Consider the following 18,276-nt stretch of genomic DNA (forward strand, 5'->3'; position numbering starts at 1 on the left):
GGGGGCTGGGTTCTCAGCCCCCAGCCCGGCCACCATGGCGCGGCGGCTTCAGGACGAGCTGGCCGCCTTCTTCTTTGAGTACGACACCCCCCGAGTGGTGCTGGTGCGCAACAAGAAGGTGGGGGTCATCTTCCGCCTGATCCAGCTCGTGGTTCTGGTCTATGTCGTCGGGTGAGTCCGGACCCCCTCCCTGCCGCCCGCCTGCCCCGGCCCCCAGCCCGGGCCTGTCCTCCAGGCTCTGGGATGCTTCCCATGACCCCAAGGAGCCCCTCTTTCTCTCCCTCGGCTGTCATCCCTCCTGACAGCCATTCTGGTGCTATTCAGAACGAATGGAAGCCTGAGAGTTACCATAGCCGAGATGGGGGCACAGAGACCAGGGTTGGCCCTGCCCCGGATCATCCAGTGAACAGGAGGCGAAGCCGCTGGGCTCTGAGGAACTGACTCACTGCTAACGGTCCCCTCAAGTGTCAGGAGGCATCGGAGTCCAGGGCCCCAGTGAGCGCCAGCCAGAGCCCGCCTACCTCTGGCCTCCCAGCCAAGCCACGCCGCTGCTAAGAGACGGAGGCCGCACCCCACTTCACAGGCCAGAGCGAGGCAGGACTGCTCCCACCGGCCCCACCTAAATTAGAGGCCTCCTGGGCCATTCAAGACCCTGAGCAGAGGAACCTTCAAATTCAGAACAGCTGGTGACTTAATGGTGGCAGTTCACAGAGGTTGGAGGTCGGTTCTGGTCCCAGGGATGACAGCTCCTGTCTGGGACCTCTTCCAGTGGCTGAGGTGGCTGGGTGCCCTGTATGGGGGGCATGGTGTCCACCCACAGTGACTCCACAGAGAGGTCCTGGGGGCCCCAGGGCCACTGCGGGGGTTCAGTCCCGGCCCCTCTAGTCTCCACGTCGCCATTTTTGCGATGAGACCAAACCAGGGTAGGCTGACCAGGAGGCCAAACAGTGACCACCTAGTCCTGGTTCCCCCAGGGCCTCTGGCAAACAAAGCAGCCTTCCCACTGCCCCGTTGGCCCCCGAGGCCTCAGAGCTGTCAGGGGGACCCAGGGCCGGGACCCAGCCCTCAGACACATTTTGGCCTCTGCTCCCTCCTGTTCACAAACAAATTAGCTGCAATGTCATGTGAGCTTGTGAGGGAAACTGAGACCCAGAGGGGAACAGTGGGGTTTCCAGGTCACATAGCAAGTCAGCAGCAAGTCCCAGTTAGAGCTGGGGCCTCCTGACCCCCGGCCTCAGCCCTGCCTTCTCCTTTCCCACCTCACAAGGGCTCCAGGAACCTTTCCAATGGGTCACTGAGGTGAGGCCACCATTTGCTGCACTCCTGATCCCCCAGGGAAGAGAGAGGTTGCCCGCCCACCCCAGCCCGTCCCTCACCCCAAGAGGCTGTCCTCACTGCAGCCCCTGCAGTTCCCTGTTTCTGCTTTGGGGTCAGCACTGGGAGCAGTGCCAGGGCCCTCTTGCGTGCTGGTCACAGACTATCAGAGGGAAAGGGTCAGTCCTCACACCCCACCCCAAGCTGCAGCGTATGCCGCAAGCCGCCATCCAGTCCTGAACACGCACTCCAGTGACCCGGACCTCACTGCCTCCCTCTTTCCCTTCCTCCCTCCCGAGATAGTGCGTTCAGTTTCCAGGTGGATGGCTTCCTCAGCATCAGCAAGACTCAGAGACACTGAGGGACTTAACCTGGGTCTCACAGCTAGAGAGAGGCTGAACCAGGATTTGAATCCAGGTATGGGCTCCAAAGTCGGCTTTGATGTCCTGGAAAGGGAACATCCTCAGCCTGACCTGCCCAAGTCACAGAACAGAGGGAGGAAGGCAGGGTCCTTGGCAGCATCTGCTAACTGGGTCCTCAAGCCCAGGCTCCAGCTGGGTCTGCGACTCCTACTGTCTCTGGCGCCCTCGTCTGGCCACTGCCCACTGCTGCACTGACCGCTCAGCGAGGCGCCCACAGCTGCAGACCAAACCCAGCCTGGCCTTGGTCTTAACAATCTGAGGCTTCAGTTTCCCAACTGTTCCACGGTGGGGGGACGCCCTCTAAAGATATTGCCCTCAGGCTCACCAATTTGCTCTTTCCTGAGGAGAGATGGCCTTTCTCTAATTATGCTCCCTTCCTAAGTCTGACCCTCTGGTCCTGTGGGCATTTCAGGGGGACAGAGTGGAGCACAGAAGAGCCAGACACCCCAACCCTAGAGACAGGGGGGCGGTCCAGACTGGGGACGGGCAGATGCAGAGACAGAACTGGACAGAGGGACAGACATTGGAGCACAACACTCAGATGAATAGAGAGGCTCTGAGATTTAGAGATGGAGAGTTACTGAGACAGCCAGAGAGGCTGAGATGCTGAGAACCCAAACTCCAAGGAGGGAAATTGAGGCTGTGTTCTCTATTGGTCAAACTTCTGAGAAGTTGAGGGCCAGTGGAGGGAGAGGGTGGGCCTGAGGCCCTGGTGGGCTGAGCTAAGATGTCACTATTTTTGGCTCAAATTAAGATGGTTAGTTTGCAGTTAGAGCTGTCTCATGGGAGGTAATGAGCTCTCCGTAACGAGGTGTGCAAGCAGTGGGCTGTCATCCATGACCTAGCAGCCTATACAAGGGGTGTGCTGGGACATGTCCCTGCCCAGGGGAGCTCTGGTCAGGGGAGGAGAGAGGTCTGGCTGTGCACACAGGAGGGTTCTAAGGGGATTTGTGAATGCTGCTTGGGGAGTGGAGCCTGAGAAGGCTTCCTGGAGGAGGTGACACAATGGAGGAACCAGGTTTGAGCAAAGGCATGGAGGGTATAGTCCAGGTAGGCCTGCTCTTAGCTTTCCCTCAGGCCTCCTGTGTGCCCCTACACAGAACACTTGAAATCACATGCCTCTGATCCTGGAGCACACCAGTCTGCACTAAGGAGAGATACAAATTACTGCTGGGAGAAACGCATCGGGGACATTTCCACAGCATCTTCTCTGTGCCTAGTGCTGTGTTGGGTTCCATGGGACAGAAGTCAGGTGCAGGGTGGGTGGTGGGAGAGGGAGATGCTGAGGATGAATTAGCTGGAACTTCTTGATTCCTAGTGACAGAAACCCAATCAAAATGGATTTAAAAGGAAGAGCGGGGGTATTGATAGGTTTGTGTAACTGAAAAATCAGTGCGGGCTCCAAGCCTGGCTGGATCCTCTGTGACGAGGGCTCAGGAGGAGCGAGTTCTATGGACAGATGAGGAATTCAGGTTGGTCCCACTGGGTTCTCCCAGGAAGCTAGCCACCGTCTTCTCCTCTTCTTGGCTCTGCTTTCCTCTGTGGAGGCCTCATTCTGATGCAGGCCCTCTGTTCCCAGAGTGGCAGAACCAGCAGCAGACATCCCACCGGCTTAGCCACCTCTGGGGCATGAGTGTCTCTTTCAGAGCTAAAAGACCCAGGTCCACCTCTTATTGGGTGGGATTGGGTCATGTGCCCATCCCAGAACCAACGGTTGTGGCCAAGGAAAGGGAATGCCCTGATTGGTGGAGCTTGGTTGGATGCCCACCTCGGTCCAGGCGCTCCTGCTGGAAAGCAGAATATGATCCAAGGTCCTGGGGCAGGGAAGGAACAGCAAAACTGTCACTAGGACTAGGTGGGGGAGCACGAAAGGAACCAAGGGAGAGGAGATGGAAGAGTGAGCAGGGCCACCAGTTCAAGCCTCTCAGTGCTTGGCTGAGGAACACAGGCTTTCTCCTGCAGGTGGTGGGGAGCCACGGAAGGGTGTCTAACAGAGGAAGGCTCGGGGCAGGCAGATGCTGGGGTGGGAGTGGAGGCCAGAGGCAGGACAGCTGTGAAGAGGCAGCAGTGATGAGAGGAGGGGGTGAGGCCAAGGCAGAAGGAGTGAGCTTGGAAGACAGGTCATCATCCTGGCGGGCCCCGCACTGGGGTGGCCACTGCTCGGCTTCTGCCCACCATCACTGCAGGGACATGTGCCCAGCATGGCCCGAGTTCCTGATTTCTCAAGAGCAGTGGGAAAGTGGAATTTATGGGTGAAAGGACCATCTCTTGGTTTTTAGAGGTTAGCATTCAAAACACTTAAAGACGTAAATCATCAACCTGACTTGTCTGCAGATTGCCTGTTGATTAACCCCTGAGCCTCCAGAGTAGGGGGACCCAGGTCTGAACTCAGGCCCTCCAGGGACTGGAGTCTGGTCTTGCCCCTCCCAAAGGATCCTCTATCCGATAGCATGTGCTCGTCAACTCCTGCCTGTGGCCCAAGTCTGCACCCTGTGTCACCAGCCACACGACCTGTCCTCCCAGCCCCACGCCAGAGCTGCCCTGGCATCTGCCCCAGCTTGTCTTGCATCTCAGCCTCCCAACAAGAAGCCTTCTGGATCCTTTGATAAAAGCCACGTGGGGACTGGAAGGATGGGTGTGATGGAGAGGGAGGGTGTAGGGTTCGAGCCCAGGCCGTGTGCCTGCCGGATGGGGTAGCTATGGCGCCACAAGCAAGTTCTGTGGGGAGATGAGGTATTCACTTTAGTCTTGTTGAATTTCTGTTTTGAGATGGAATTCAGTTGTCAAAACATTCATCTTTTAAAAATATACAAGTTGGTGGTTTTCAGTATAATCACAAAGGTTGTGCAACCCTCACCGTTATCTAATCCCAGAGCATTTGCTCTGCTCCGAAAAGAACTTCATGCCCCTTAGCAGTCACACCCCACTCCACCTCCTGACACCCTGCTTGGCCTTTTCTGGATATTTCATGCAGACAAAGTCACACAAGATGTGGGCTTTGTGTCTGGCTTCTTTCACTTAGTATCACGTTTGCAAGGTTCACCTGCGTTGGTTGTAACATGTATCAGTACTTCAGTCCTTTTTGTGGCTGAGTAATATTCCATTGTATGGAATTTCCACATTTATCTGGACATTTGGGTTGTTCCCACTTGTTACTTGTGAATAACGTTGTTGCGAACATTTGTGTGTAAGTTTCTGGGTGGGCAGGTTTTCAGTTCTCCTGGGTGTTCAGTTCCTAGGAGTGGAATAGCTGGGTCAAATGGTTATTCCATGTTTGCCTTTTTGAGGAACTTCCAGACTGTTTTCCAAAGGGTCAAGTGAGGTTAAAGGTACCTGTGAGATGTCTGGGCAGGGATGCAGGGCAAGGGGTATGAGAGTGTGTCATCAAACAGTTGGAAGTGTCAACATTTATGTAAGTTCTTTGAGTGCAGTTTGGATTGTTTTGTTCTTTTCTGTATTTTTCATGCCTAGAACAGTCCTTGGCACATAATAGGGGCCTGAAAAGGAAATATTTGTTGAGTGACTGAATGTGTGGAACTGAATCTGAGAGGAGAGTACAGATGTGGAGATAGAAATCCGGGGACACGATGTGTCTGTGCCAGCTCACGTGGTTCCGGTGTTCTGCTTGGGCTGAGAGTGGAAGCTGGGAGGATGGGGACAGACCGACATTTAAGGGGGAATTAGTGAAGGAAGACTAGAGACTGTAAATAAATAGGATTATTTATTACGGCCTGCCGCCTGCCAAGCATGGTGCTAATTTCCTTAACAAGAACTCACGGGAACCTCCCCCAGACAATCACCTAGGCTCTTTTTCTTCCTGGGGCCCGGCGCAAGGCTCAGTGAATGGTAGGGCCTTGTTTGTACTTGTTAAATGAGCAGCTTCTTTGAGGTAGTTGCCTTCACCTCCATTTTGCTGAGACATCCAGGGCTCAGAGAGGTTTAGTCTTCAGCCTGAAGCCACACAGCTGGTGAGTGGTGGTGCTGCTACGTGAACCTCGGCCTCTGATTTCAGAGGCCACATTCTGAGCCACTCCACCACGTGGCCTCTTCTCCAAGGGGCCACTGAAGAAGAGAGACCAGGATAGTTTGTTGCTGAAAATGAGGAGGAAAAAAATGGGATAGAGAATTTCTGGAAGGCAGAGGGCTTCTGGAGATGCCAGTGTCTTTGGCATCAGTCCCCCTTGGTGGCCTTCCCAGGTGGTGACCACAAGACCAGGTCAGGATGAGCAAGGCTTTGGAGGAGCAGGCCTGGAGCCATGGTCATTCTGTTATTGTCAGAACTGGGGTCACTGATGTCAGATTTGGCCCCCAGGACTGACAGCTCCTGGGCACAGACACAGCCCAGAATGGCTGCATCTGCCCCAGCACGCAGTCTTAGTGTGGCTCCTGGCAGACACGCTGATGCCAGGTTGCTCTGTGGAGGAGGCCAGAGTCCTGCGCTGGGAGCCTCCAGCCTGGGGTCTGCCTCTGACTTGGGAAGAACTCTCCCAGTCCTCAGTTCTCCATCTATACTGTGAGGAGTTGGTTTTGGGCAGAGAAATGCCACTGGGAGGTCAGGGATGAGGGCTGCCAAGAGGGTGGCTGATAACCTCTCCTGCAAGGGGTTCAGAGCAGGGACCAGGTCCCTGTGATCCTCCTCCCCACAACAGCAACTTCAAACCTGGGCACGGAGCCAGAGGCCTTCCTGGAGTGGAGGAAGGAACCTAAGGAGAGTAGGGGGATGGGCGATGACCCTTCCCCCTGATGGCGCTGGAGTCAAGGAGGCTGGCTCAGCACACGGAGGACAGGGAGCCTTTGTTGTGCCCCACCGGTTGCCATTTGAGACCTGCAGAGGGCAGCAGTGACCATCCTTAGGCTGGGAGAAGTTGTCTGGGCTCCAGCACCAGGTTTGGGGGTGGTGGTGGCAGAGGGGCTTGGAGAAGGAGAGGAGTGAACTACAGGAGGGGACAGGAGGACACTGGTGGGCTGCCTTCCTGGGGCCTGGAGCAGCGAGACAGCCCCCAGAGAGCTAGTATTGACTCTGACTAAGAGGCCTGGAGAATTCTGTTACTGGGCCTGAGCTCTGGGGAACAGAAGAGAAGCCCTGCTTTGGACAGGTGGGCTAAAGGTAGGGTGAGGGTGATGGGGACATAAATACACCTCCTCACAGTCAGACACAGCCGCAGGTGTGCTCAGATGTGCCCTGAAGATACACAGCTACACAATCTGATGGGGACCATAGACAGACAGGTAGACACACACACGCACTCATGCACACATGCACACAGTTACAATGAATTGCCATGGAGATTCTTTCCTGAAGGAAGGGGACCACACCCTGGAGAGAAGTGTTATTCAGGACTCTCAGTTGTAAGCAACAGAAACCAAGCTCAAACTGGTTTAAATAAAGGAAAAAAATTTATTCACTCATGTAACTAAAAAGTCCAGAAGCAGATTTTCCAACATGCTTCAGGTATGGCTGGATCCAGGTGCTCAAACAACATTGTCAGGTGTCTGTCCCTCTCCTTCTCCTGGCCTGGCTTTTCTCTAAGTTGGCTTAATTCTCAGGCTTGCTCTCTCCATGAGGGAACACAGATGACTAGCCATAGTTTTGGTCCTGTAGCCACCCTGCTTAGCCACCTAGCAGAGAGGATGTTTCCTTCCCAGTAATTCCCAGAAAAATCCTGGCCTCATTGCTGAGGGGACTCCCCAGGGTTGTGTGCTTATCCTTAGACCCATCACTGTTGCTAGAGTGATGGAACGTTGATTGGCAAGCCTTGGTCCTGTGCCCCCACTTTGGGGCTGGGAAGGAAGTTGCCCCACTGAATCTCCCAGACTGAAAGTGAGAACCCAGGAGGACACGGGTTCTTGATGCTGGGAGGGGAAGGCCTGAATTTCCCAAGGAAGCTGGGAGGCCTCCAGCCTGAGCCACTCCCATAAGGGCCTCAACTGGGGCCAGAAGCTCTGAGCCCTTCAAAGGACCACCTGCCTCTCTAGTTTCCCTTCCAGTCAGTCCCCCTCCTCAGGAGCTCCCAGCATGGCTGTAATGATAATAGCTAATGTCTGCTCAGTGCTTACCCCATGCCAGCTTCCATTCTAAGTGCTTTTGTAGATGTTAACTCAACACAAGTATGATTACTGTTTGTAGTTTACAAGGGAACTGAAACAGAGAGGGATTGAGTAGCTTACTCCAAATCACACAGCCTGTGAGATTCAAACCCAGGCTTTTGGACCCCAAAGGCCAGGCTCTCAGCCATCACGTTCTGCTGTTTCTCAGTGGGTGGAACTCAGAGAGGGAAAGAGAGAGGAATGAAGGTTGGGGTCCAAGAAGCTTGGCCTCCAACAAATCCTGCTCTTTGAAAAGTCTCTGAAAGAGTACTTCATTGACTCTGCTCCCTGGGAATAAGTGTTTTCATAGTGAATGAATGGTGGAACTTCAGGCCCAGGCCCGCAGCGGGAGGCAGGTAAGGATCTCCTCCTCCAGGCCAAGATGTAGCTGTAGGAGCAGAGAGTGGTTCCGAGGTGCATCTGGGGGGAAAGGACTTGATATGTCCAGCTGGTGCCAGAAAGGGCAGTGGCCACATAGCCACGTGCTGTCCTTGAATGTCCCCACCCAGCTCTGGCCCCTCTGCACCCCCCAATCCCCCTGCAGGTGGGTCTTTGTCTACGAGAAGGGCTACCAGACCTCGAGCGGCCTCATCAGCAGCGTGTCTGTGAAACTCAAGGGCCTGGCTGTGACAAGGCTCCCAAGCCTGGGCCCGCAGGTGTGGGATGTGGCCGACTACGTCTTCCCAGCCCAGGTGAGCTGCTGTGGGCGTGCACCTTCCACCCACAGGGCCTGCTGTCTCTGAGCTGGGTTAGGCTCTATCCCACCTCCCTGTGGGACCAGTCTAGCTCTTCTCTCTCTCTCTGGGCCTCAGTTTCCCTAACTGTGAATGAGGGGCAGAAGCAGCTTCATAATATCACCACACTCTGACGTCAGAGGGTGTAGAGGCTGCTGGGTGTCCTGGGGGTTCTGAGAGCTTGCTGGGGCTGTGCTTGGGTTCTCGGGCCCCTTCTGCCAGCTCAGAGCCCTGCCCTCGCCTCTCCTGCTTCTCACTTCCAGGGGGACAGCTCCTTCGTGGTCATGACCAATTTTGTCGCGACCCCCCACCAGGTTCAAGGTCACTGTGCAGAGGTGAGAACTGTTGCCCATCCTCCCTTCTTGGACCCACGGGGAAAAATAACATGGAAGAGGAGGTCCCTTTGGGTGGGAGGGGAAGTTGGATAGGCTTCCTGCGGGGCTGCCATGGTGGAATTTCAGGCATGGATTCACACAGTAACAGCCCACTGTCATCGACAGTGCTGAGGCTTCCCTCGCAGCTGTGTGCCGAACAGGGGAAGGAGGCTGTGAGCAAAGGTCACCCCAAAGGGGTCCGAGACTCTGCCGCACACCCTCCTTAGGGCCCTGGGGGTGGGAGGGGAATCTTCTCAGGACCCTACCCAAGGGGCCTGGGGCCAGTAGCTCTCCCCTCCTCCAGCACCCGGAAGGGGGTATATGCACGGATAATAGCAGCTGCCCCCCGGGAAAGGCAGAAAGGAAGGCCCAAGGTAAGGTTGGCCTCCTCCTGTCGCCCTCCACAGCCCCTGCTCTTGAAAAAGTCTCTGAAAGAGTCCTTCACTGACTCTGCTCCCTGGGAATAAGTGTTTTCATAGTGAATGAATGGTGGAGTCCTGTGAGCTCCAGGCTTCCTCCACCAGGAAGTCCTTCCTGCTCTCTCCCCGGCTGCCCTGACTTTGGCCTCCCCTGTCCCAGACCCAGCCTCATTTCTGTCCTCAGGCTTCTGCTCTTGGGTGCCCCATCACTGGGAGCTCCTAGGAGTGGGGTCCGGGGGGGCCTCCTCTGCACCTCCAGCTTGTGTGGGCACCCAGGGGTTCCACCCTCGCTCCAGGCATCCGCACAGGCAAATGTGTAGCCTTCAATGATACTGTGAAGACGTGTGAGATCTTTGGCTGGTGCCCAGTGGAGGTAGACGACGACATCCCACGGTAATGCCCTGTCCTTCCAGGGAGCTGGGGGCAGGGTCCTCAGCCCAGATAGAGAAGCATCTGACCTGGGCTCTGGAAAGGATCTGTCCCCACTTCTTCCAACCCCACCCTCACCCAATCTGTGCGGCCCAGGCCGAAGATCCCCCGGCCCATGGTCAAGGGGCCTGAGAGTCCACCATCACAGCACACCCACCCCTCCAACCACCTAGGGCCACAGGAGGATCCCATAGGCCCTCACACCCCTTGCACACCAAGCCAAGCTCCGGTGGGCACACAAGGGACTCCTGGGGAGGGGGTGGTGAATGAGTGCGGTCTCCTCCAGCCCTGCCCTTCTCCGAGAGGCCGAGAACTTCACTCTCTTCATCAAGAACAGCATCAGCTTTCCACGCTTCAAGGTCACCAGGTTCGTGGGAAAAGCAGGTAGACATTTAGGCGGCTCCCGGAGGCTGCTCCAGCTGGTCTCCACGTCACCTGTCACCCCGCACTCAGGCTGATTTCATTCTGGAGGCAGAAGCTCGGGCTGGATCCCTGGGGTGGGCTGCCTTCAGTCTCCAAGGGCTGTGGAAGGGGCATTTCTGGGGCCTGGGAGGGGTCCCCAGAGTTTCAGGGCGTGGTGGATTGCCCTCCCGGCTGGCAGATGGTCGCCACCAAGGCCCTCGGTCCCCACAGGCGCAACCTGGTGGAGGAGGTGAATAACACCTACATGAAGAACTGCCTCTATCACAAGACCTTGCACCCGCTGTGCCCTGTCTTCAAGCTCGGCTACGTGGTGCAAGAATCGGGCCAGAATTTTAGCACCTTGGCTGAGACGGTATGGTACCAGGTGGGCAGGGAGGGCTGCGCCCCCAGATCATCAGGCCATAAAAGGCTTTTCAGGCCCAGTTAACCACCACTCCCTCAACATGTCCCTAGTGTGGGCCGAGCATATACACAGATCCATCCCCTTATACTGAGGGCCCCTGAGGTTCAGGCCCGTGTCCTCAGCTGGGCCTCGCATGGGCCTAGCACAGAGGAGGTGCCCAGAATGAATGGCCATGAGCAGATGTCATCACATAGATGTCTTCTGAGGTCCCAATGGGTTTTAAATATTAGATAAAAGCAGCTTAAATCCCATAGACTATGGCCCTGAGAACTTCTGTGCCCTGCCCAGGGTTCCCGGGAATTCTAGAGTCACATGGGGTTCGAGGAGAAGCAGTACCTTCTAAGGAGCACAAGACTGTGTGACTGGGTTCAGATCCTGGCTCTCCCTGTAATGAGCCATGCGACCTCAGACAATTCTCTTACCTCCAGTGTGTCTGAGTGTTTGCACCTGTAAAGTGGGGGCAATAATAGTACAAGTCTATCGAGGTTGTCCTGAGGATCGAGTGACTTCATGGATGGCACAGCACTTCAGTGTGGCCTGGCCCCAGGCACCCTCAGTCCATATCCCCGAGTGGTCCTTATTGTCCAGCTCTTGAGACACTCAGGAATGGAAATCAGCCCCTTTCTGTGACGTCACACACTGAAACAGTTCACTCACCATGACTTTATCTAGAGTTTGTTGCCGGGGTCAGCAAACTTTTTCTTTAAATGGCCATAGAATAAGTATGGACCACGGGCCACATGGTCTCTGGTCCAGCTACTCAGGTCAGCAGCTATAGAGCAAAAGCAGCCACAGACAATAGGTAAGCACATTCAGCCCTCCAGCCTCGGTTTGCTGATCCCCGGAAGGGGTTTACACTGTAGCAACACACAGGACCAGAAAGCTGAATGTTAGTTTTCCCCTCTCCTAAATATCCCCCTGCCACCCCAGCTAGGAACTTCTCACCCACCACCATCATCTACAGGCATCTAGCCCCGCCCCTGCCCCCCCCACCTAGCTGCCCAGCTCCACGGCTACTTTGACTGCCACCCAATTCTCCTCTTGCTCACCCCGCTACCTGTCCCTGATCCTTGCCTCGCCCAGAGGAGCTTCACTTTCTCAAGTTCTCTCTGCCCAGCTCATGTCAATACAGGCTTACTCTTTAATTCAACAGCTATTTACTTGGCCTCCCATGCTGTGACTCAGTGACAAACAAGACAGACAGCCATACCCTCTGGAGTTTACAGTCTTAAAGAGTTTACAGATTTACAGATGGGTTAATAATCACACAAAATAAATATATGATTATAAAGTGACACATGCTCTAGAAGTAAACACAGAGGGAATCACAGGGACATATTTTAGACAAGGGGTGGTGGTCAGGGAAGGCCTCTCCGGGTAAGTGATCAAAGCACAAGAAAGAGCCAGCCTGTGGGGAACTGGGGGGACTTGGCATGTGCAAAGGCCCTGAGGTAGGAAGAATCTGGTGTATTCTAGAAACCAGCAGAAAGCTGGAGTATGACGGGTGGGAGGTGGGACCAGAGTGACTGGACTGCAACCCTGAGGCAGCTTCTCAGTGTCTCTTCTCAAACAAACAAAAATGTTTCCTCTTTAAGAGACTGCTAGCACCAGCCGTAAGTCAGGAGTTCTTGATCCTACACCCTGGATCTTAACCACCTGTGTCCCTGGCAGGGCGGGGTGGTGGGCATCACCATCGACTGGAACTGTGACCTGGACTGGCACGTACGACACTGCAAACCCATCTACGAGTTCCATGGGCTGTATGAGGAAAAAAACCTGTCTCGAGGCTTCAACTTCAGGTGCCTGCCAGGCCCTCACCAGTGCACCCTTCCTGGGATCCCATAGGCTTTTCTACTCCCAGGACCCCCAGAGGCCAAGCAAGTGGCCCAGGGAGGGGAACAGAGGAGCCTGGGAAACTCTCATCCTTCTGCAACTGGCCAAGCAGGGAGCCAGCAGGGAAGAGGGGCTTAGAGGCCTGAGCCCCGCCTCTGGCTCTCGGTCCCTTTGAGGCCCAACTGGCCAGGATCAGCTGGAGAAATCGCCAACATCAGGGGTTCGGAATGAGGCCTGGGATCCTGCCTGCGAGCCCCCTTCTATATAATGTTGCGGGGCAAGGGCTGTCCTCGTGGACCTCTAAGGGCTCCTGCATCCCAGATTCTCTGGGGACTCTGAACCCAAGACAGTTCTCCATCACCCTCTCCTGAAAACTTCCCCCTTCCCCAAGGTTTGCTAGGCACTTCGCAGAGAATGGGACCAACCACCGGCACCTCTTCAAGGTGTTTGGGATTCGCTTTGACATCCTTGTGGATGGCAAGGTGAGTGTCGGGTGTGAGGGGCAGCCAGAGACATGGTCGGTCCCTGCGGGTGCCTGTTGGGTGTCTATGGTTGTTGGTGACGTGAAGTTGGATGTGCCTTATTCAGCACCTCTCTACCTGATAATCGAGGGACCCGGGTGCTGCTGATGGCACAGTTTTCCTGAAGCCTACTACCACAGCTCCTCTGCTACCTCCCTGTGTCCAGGGAGTCAGGGCCAAGGTCAAGCCCCAGGGGTCCTGACCAGACACTGGGTTTTTGTGCAGAGCCAGGGCCTGGGAAGTGGGCCGTGGGGCCAGCTAACAGTGCAGGGTGGGGAAGTCCCTTGCCCAGGCCTGGCCTTAGGGCTCCTAAGGAAGGCCTTTCCCACCCGACCTTTGTGGCTGTTAACCCTTCTTTCCCCCGGGCCTTGCCAATAGGCTGGGAAGTTTGACATCATCCCCACAATGACCACCATCGGCTCCGGGATTGGCATCTTCGGAGTGGTAAGTGCCAAGGTCCGGGGGTCACTGTGCTGGGGTCAGTGCCTCCCCTTCCACGCCTCGGCGACAGGTCTTCCGCCCCCAAAGCTGATCCACTACTACTGAGCCCACCCCACCTCCCTAGACCCGCAGTCAGGGCCTGAGGAAACCAGAGTGGGGCGGGATTGAGTGGGATGGGTCCAGGCCCTGAAAGGGGGACAGGACCCCACCGGGCCCCCGCCGTCAGCAGGGACTGAGGAGGGAGGTGGAAGGTCCTGTCCTCCCTTTCCTGTGCTCTGTCCACCACCTGCCTCCCCTCAGGCCACGGTTCTCTGTGACCTGCTGCTGCTCCACATCCTGCCCAAGAGGCACTACTACAAGCAGAAGAAGTTCAAGTACGCAGAGGACGGGGGGCCAGGCGTGGTAAGAGAACTACCCCCAGCCCGAGTCCGCCCTTCAGAGGCGCAAGGCCCGCGAGCCTGCGCTGGGGAGCCCACTGCTTCCCGGGGCTGACTTTCACCCACCCAACTCATACACAGGGTGCGCGTGACCCCGCGGCCACCAGCTCCACCCTCGTCCTGCAGGAGAACATGAAAACGTCCTGACCTCCGCCCCCGACTCCTGACTGACCGCGGCCCGTGGTGTCAGGCAGGGGCCCTGGTGGGGTCCCAGCCAGGGCAGCAAGCTCTCCCCAGGAGCTCACCCACCCTCACCGCCAGGTAGACACCAGGTTGCCGGAAGCCCAGGGTGGACACTGGGAGAGACCTGCACAATTCTGGGCTCTGGTTCCAACTCTGCACCCACCCAAGGGGGCCTCACCCTGGCCTCAGCCTCTCCACTGCCTCATGTCTCCATATCTGTGCTCTCCCGAACGGCAGCCACTAGCCATGGGTGATGATTTAAGTTCAAATTAATTAAGACTGAATAAAATAAACACTTTCGTTCCTCACACTAGCCACATTACAACTGCTAAATACACACATGTGGCTAGTGGTTGCCCTACTGAACCACACAGAACATTCCCAGCATTGCAGAAAGTTCATTTGGACAGCTCTGCTTGAAACCTGTTTCTTATTGGCCCCAGAGTGCCCTGGGGAGCTTATCAACAGTGGGTCCACCCCAGACCTCCCGAACCAGAATCTCCAGGGCTGGTCACATGGTCGGCAAGGATAGCAAATCTTTCAGGTCATTTTCAGGACTTAAATTTGAGAACTGCTCCAGATCAGATATCAGACTTAGCTGGGGCCTGCGTCACCTGTGTGCTCACAAGCCACACGGTGTCTCACCCATGCCCCTCATGTGCACAGGCACCTGCATACACACATCCCCTCCCATCCACACTGTGTGTTTGAACAGCTTGGGTCCTGCAAACACAACCATCTGAACACACCTATACCCCCAGGCACAGACTCAAGGTCCATGCCACATCACCCCCATGGGGATGTGCTTCTCCCCGAGTGTGTCAGGCCAGGACAGCCCCTTCTAGTGATGAGTTCTGACTCAGCTACCTCCCGTCAGGGTGGGAGCCTTAGCTGAATCTGGGGCTCCCTGCCTGTGACCCAGCGCCAGTTCCCAATGCCTGCCCGGCTCTGTCTGAACACAAGGTCTGGGAAATCAAGGGGTGGCGTATAATAAAAAGATGAATAAGTTCAAATCTCTGCCTTCTGCCCTTTCTTCCCAGCCCTCTCTGAAACTCAGCGTTCCCATCTGTGAAATGCGGGGCCAAACTGAGCCATCTTCCAGGCCCTTCTGGATCTCTCCATGGGATGTTGTTAGCCTACACTTATGCCCTGAGCCCAGCAAAGGGATTGTGGCAGGGGGTCAGCTCATCTCTAGCCATGGGCCGCTGTCCTGGCACAGCCCGAACGTTGGAGCTCTTCCCAATCCTCCACACACCGCTCCTATGGCTTTGAAAAGCCAGGCACTGGGACAAGCAGAGATCCCAGGACCGGCCTCATGAGAGCAGGGATAAGGAAGGGGCTGCCTGTCCCAGGAGAGTGATCTGACGGAATCCCAAAGAGGGGAGGGTCTTGAATGGAGACAGTGTGGAACGATTCTCCAGGCACCCTGTTGTGGGCATGACCTGCAGTCTGGACTTACAGCCTGGAAGGGGCTTTGGGCAGCCCCATCACCAGGCTCCATCTAGACCAGTGTTGTCCAACAGCAATGACGGAACGTTCTCTATGTGTGCTGCTCAATGTAGTATTCACATGGGGCCATTAGGTATTTAGAATGTGGCTCAGACAACTGAGGAACTGAATTCTTAATTTTATTCACTTCTAATTAACTTCAATTGCCATGTGTGGCTAGTGGCTATCATACTGGACAGCACAAGCCAGCCCTTCCCCTCTACCTCAGGCCCTGTCCTTCTCGCCTCTTCCCCAGCCAAGAACCATCCTGCAGATTTTACAAGATAAGAACTGCCTCTTCTTCCCTCCCTTTCTTCTCCACACCTACCTGCTTTTGCACCTCCTGTCCCCTTCCTTCCAGAAGGAGCAGAGGATTCCTCCTTGGCATCCAACTCTTACCCGGCCCAGAGACCTCCCAGCAGAGGCCGCCTCTCCTCTCTCCCATTCTGGCATCTGCTCCCTTCTTCTGCCTCCTCCTAGCCCACGTTCCCCTGCAGCTCTGCCCACTCTCCCTTCACTGCCACCATTACAGAAAGACCAGTCTTCCCGCTGCAACCCACCCTCTACAGTTGGCCTCCAGCCCCTAACCATACTTCCAGATGCCCTTGCCAAGGTTACCAGCAGCGCCTGGTTGCCAAATTCAAGCAGACACTTTAGCCCATATCCTGCTTGGCCTGTCAGCCTCTGACAGTGTTGACCGAACCCTCCTTTGTTGAAAGATTTCCTTACAGCAGCTCCTAGACCCACCCTCTCCTGATTTCCCAGCCAGGCTGGTGTGTAGGGAAAAGAATTTTCGATTGCAGCTCTGCCATGAGTCACTATGTGTCCTTGGGCAAGTTGCTTAACTCTCTAAGCCTCCTCTGAGAGTCAGGGATAATAATAGCCTCTACTCAGGTTGGGGTAAGATAAGATATGTAAAGTGCCTACCTTGGAGCCTGGCACAGAGTAGTGCTCTGCCCCGCCATCTATCCTCTCTTTTAATGGTGGAGTCAGCTAGCTATCCCTGGATAGCTATTCTCTCTAGAGTGATACAATCTTTGGTTCTTGGCTGGGTATGTGGCTGCCTAGAATGGAAGCTGCATTTCCCAGCCTCCTCTTATAGCTGGTCATGTGACTAAGTTATGGCTAATAAGATGTACGTGGAAGTATCATGTGACACCTTCTGGGAACTTTCCTTAAAAGACAGCTGGTGCAGATCCTTTGCCCTCTTCAGCTTTGTCTCCATCCCACTGCCTGGAATGCATATGTGATGGCTGGAGCTCTAGCCACTATCCTGAGCCCTGAGGACAAGAGTCAAATCCAGAGGTTACTGCAGCAGTGAGTGGAAAGAGCCACCTGGGAGGTCTTTGTGGAACAAAGCTGATGTACTGTTACCCAAAAACTGGGTTCACGTCTTCTTCTTCTTCTTTTTTTTTTTTTTTTTTGGAGGGGGAGGTTATTATGTTTATTTATTCTTAGAGGAGGTACTGGAGATTGAACCCAGGGCCTTGTACATGCTAAGTCTTGAGATATACCCTCTCCCTGGATTCACTTCTTGGTGGGTGTCGAGCCAAAAGACCCAACCAAGTCAAAGAGTAGGAGAAGGAGGGACTTATTACTTGCAGTATATAAGGAGAATACTGAGGATCTTTCCTAAAGCAGTATCTCCCTGAACAGCAAAATTGGAGAGGTTTTAAGGTAAGGGTACACGCATATTCATGAGGCGGCTTGGGCAATGTACACATCATAGAATTGTGGCAAAGGCTGACAGAGTACAAGATTTAGTTGATTGACGTCACGAGGGTCATGTGTTGCTAACCCACACTAGGCAGTGAGATGATCATACAGAAAGGTTTCTGGCAGAAGGGGCACTGAACCAAGCCCTGAAAGGAGTCAGGCAAGTAGTAAGGACTCAGGTCATGGAGGGTCTGATTAGATCTATTCTCAGGATACTGGTGAGTCATGGAAGATTCCTAAGCAGGAGCTGACTAGCTGGAATTTTGTTTCTGAAATATTCCTCTGGCTGTCAGGTGAGGAAAAGCAAGTGAGTAAGGGTGGGAGGCGGTGAGGCTGGATTGAGGTGGGAGGTTAATGAAGAGGCTGCTGTAGCAATTCAGGTGAAGAAGATAGTAACTGAACTAAGGGGAGGAGCAGATAAGTGGAAACAGGTGGATGGATTCCAGGGCTATTTAAGAAGCAGCAGGGGCACGGCATGGTGATTGACTGTTTGAACAGGAAAGGGGTAGGCTGTGAAGACTCCCAGGTTTCTGGCTCCAGATTGGGGCAGGGAGACAAGAGGCGAGGTTTGGGGGAATGATATGAAGCTATGTCTTGTGCAAGTGGTGGGGTGAGGTGCAAGAGGTGGGGTGAGGTGCCAGATGACACGCAGTGGAGAATGTAACTGAACAAAGAGTTGATGAGCTCTCCAGCGAAGAGGTGGGGGACAGAGTCCCCAGAAACAGCTATCGTGAAGGTCAGGATGTCCTCTTGTCCCCCCCATTCTCCCTGCTCCAGCTAGGCCATTCCTGTCGCCTGCTCACAGAGTCCTTCCCCAAACAAGAACCTAACTATGACCCCAGCACTCTGTTAAAACCGCTTCCTGTCTCCCCTACCCTCACCCCCACCCCCCTCAGCGGAAGGCTAAACTCCTCAGTTTACCATTCAAGGTCTTTCTCACTGGCCGTCGGCCTGGGCCCCATCCCCTGTTGACCATCTCGCTTTGCCCCTCTCCTAATACACACTGAGCCTCATTCCCCCCAACCCAGGGGGGGGGGGGTTCGTGCGCCTTT

The 18,276-nt window shown here is 55.0% G+C and overlaps 1 protein-coding gene across 1 annotated transcript; it reads left to right on the forward strand.

Annotated features, from left to right (window-relative positions):
- Positions 1–34: 34 nt before the first annotated feature.
- Positions 35–14,328, forward strand: P2RX1 (purinergic receptor P2X 1). Its single transcript, XM_010969945.3, has 12 exons — positions 35–171; positions 8,368–8,515; positions 8,821–8,892; positions 9,236–9,305; positions 9,647–9,743; positions 10,066–10,146; positions 10,413–10,554; positions 12,277–12,404; positions 12,830–12,920; positions 13,338–13,403; positions 13,701–13,802; positions 13,919–14,328. Exons 1-12 carry the CDS (start codon positions 35–37, stop codon positions 13,982–13,984), a joined length of 1,200 nt encoding a protein of 399 aa, XP_010968247.1. The 3' UTR covers positions 13,985–14,328.
- The last annotated feature ends 3,948 nt before the right edge of the window (positions 14,329–18,276 follow it).

This window comes from Camelus bactrianus, chromosome 16, assembly GCF_048773025.1.
Source record: "Camelus bactrianus isolate YW-2024 breed Bactrian camel chromosome 16, ASM4877302v1, whole genome shotgun sequence".
In the NCBI taxonomy this organism is placed as follows: Eukaryota; Metazoa; Chordata; class Mammalia; order Artiodactyla; family Camelidae; genus Camelus; species Camelus bactrianus.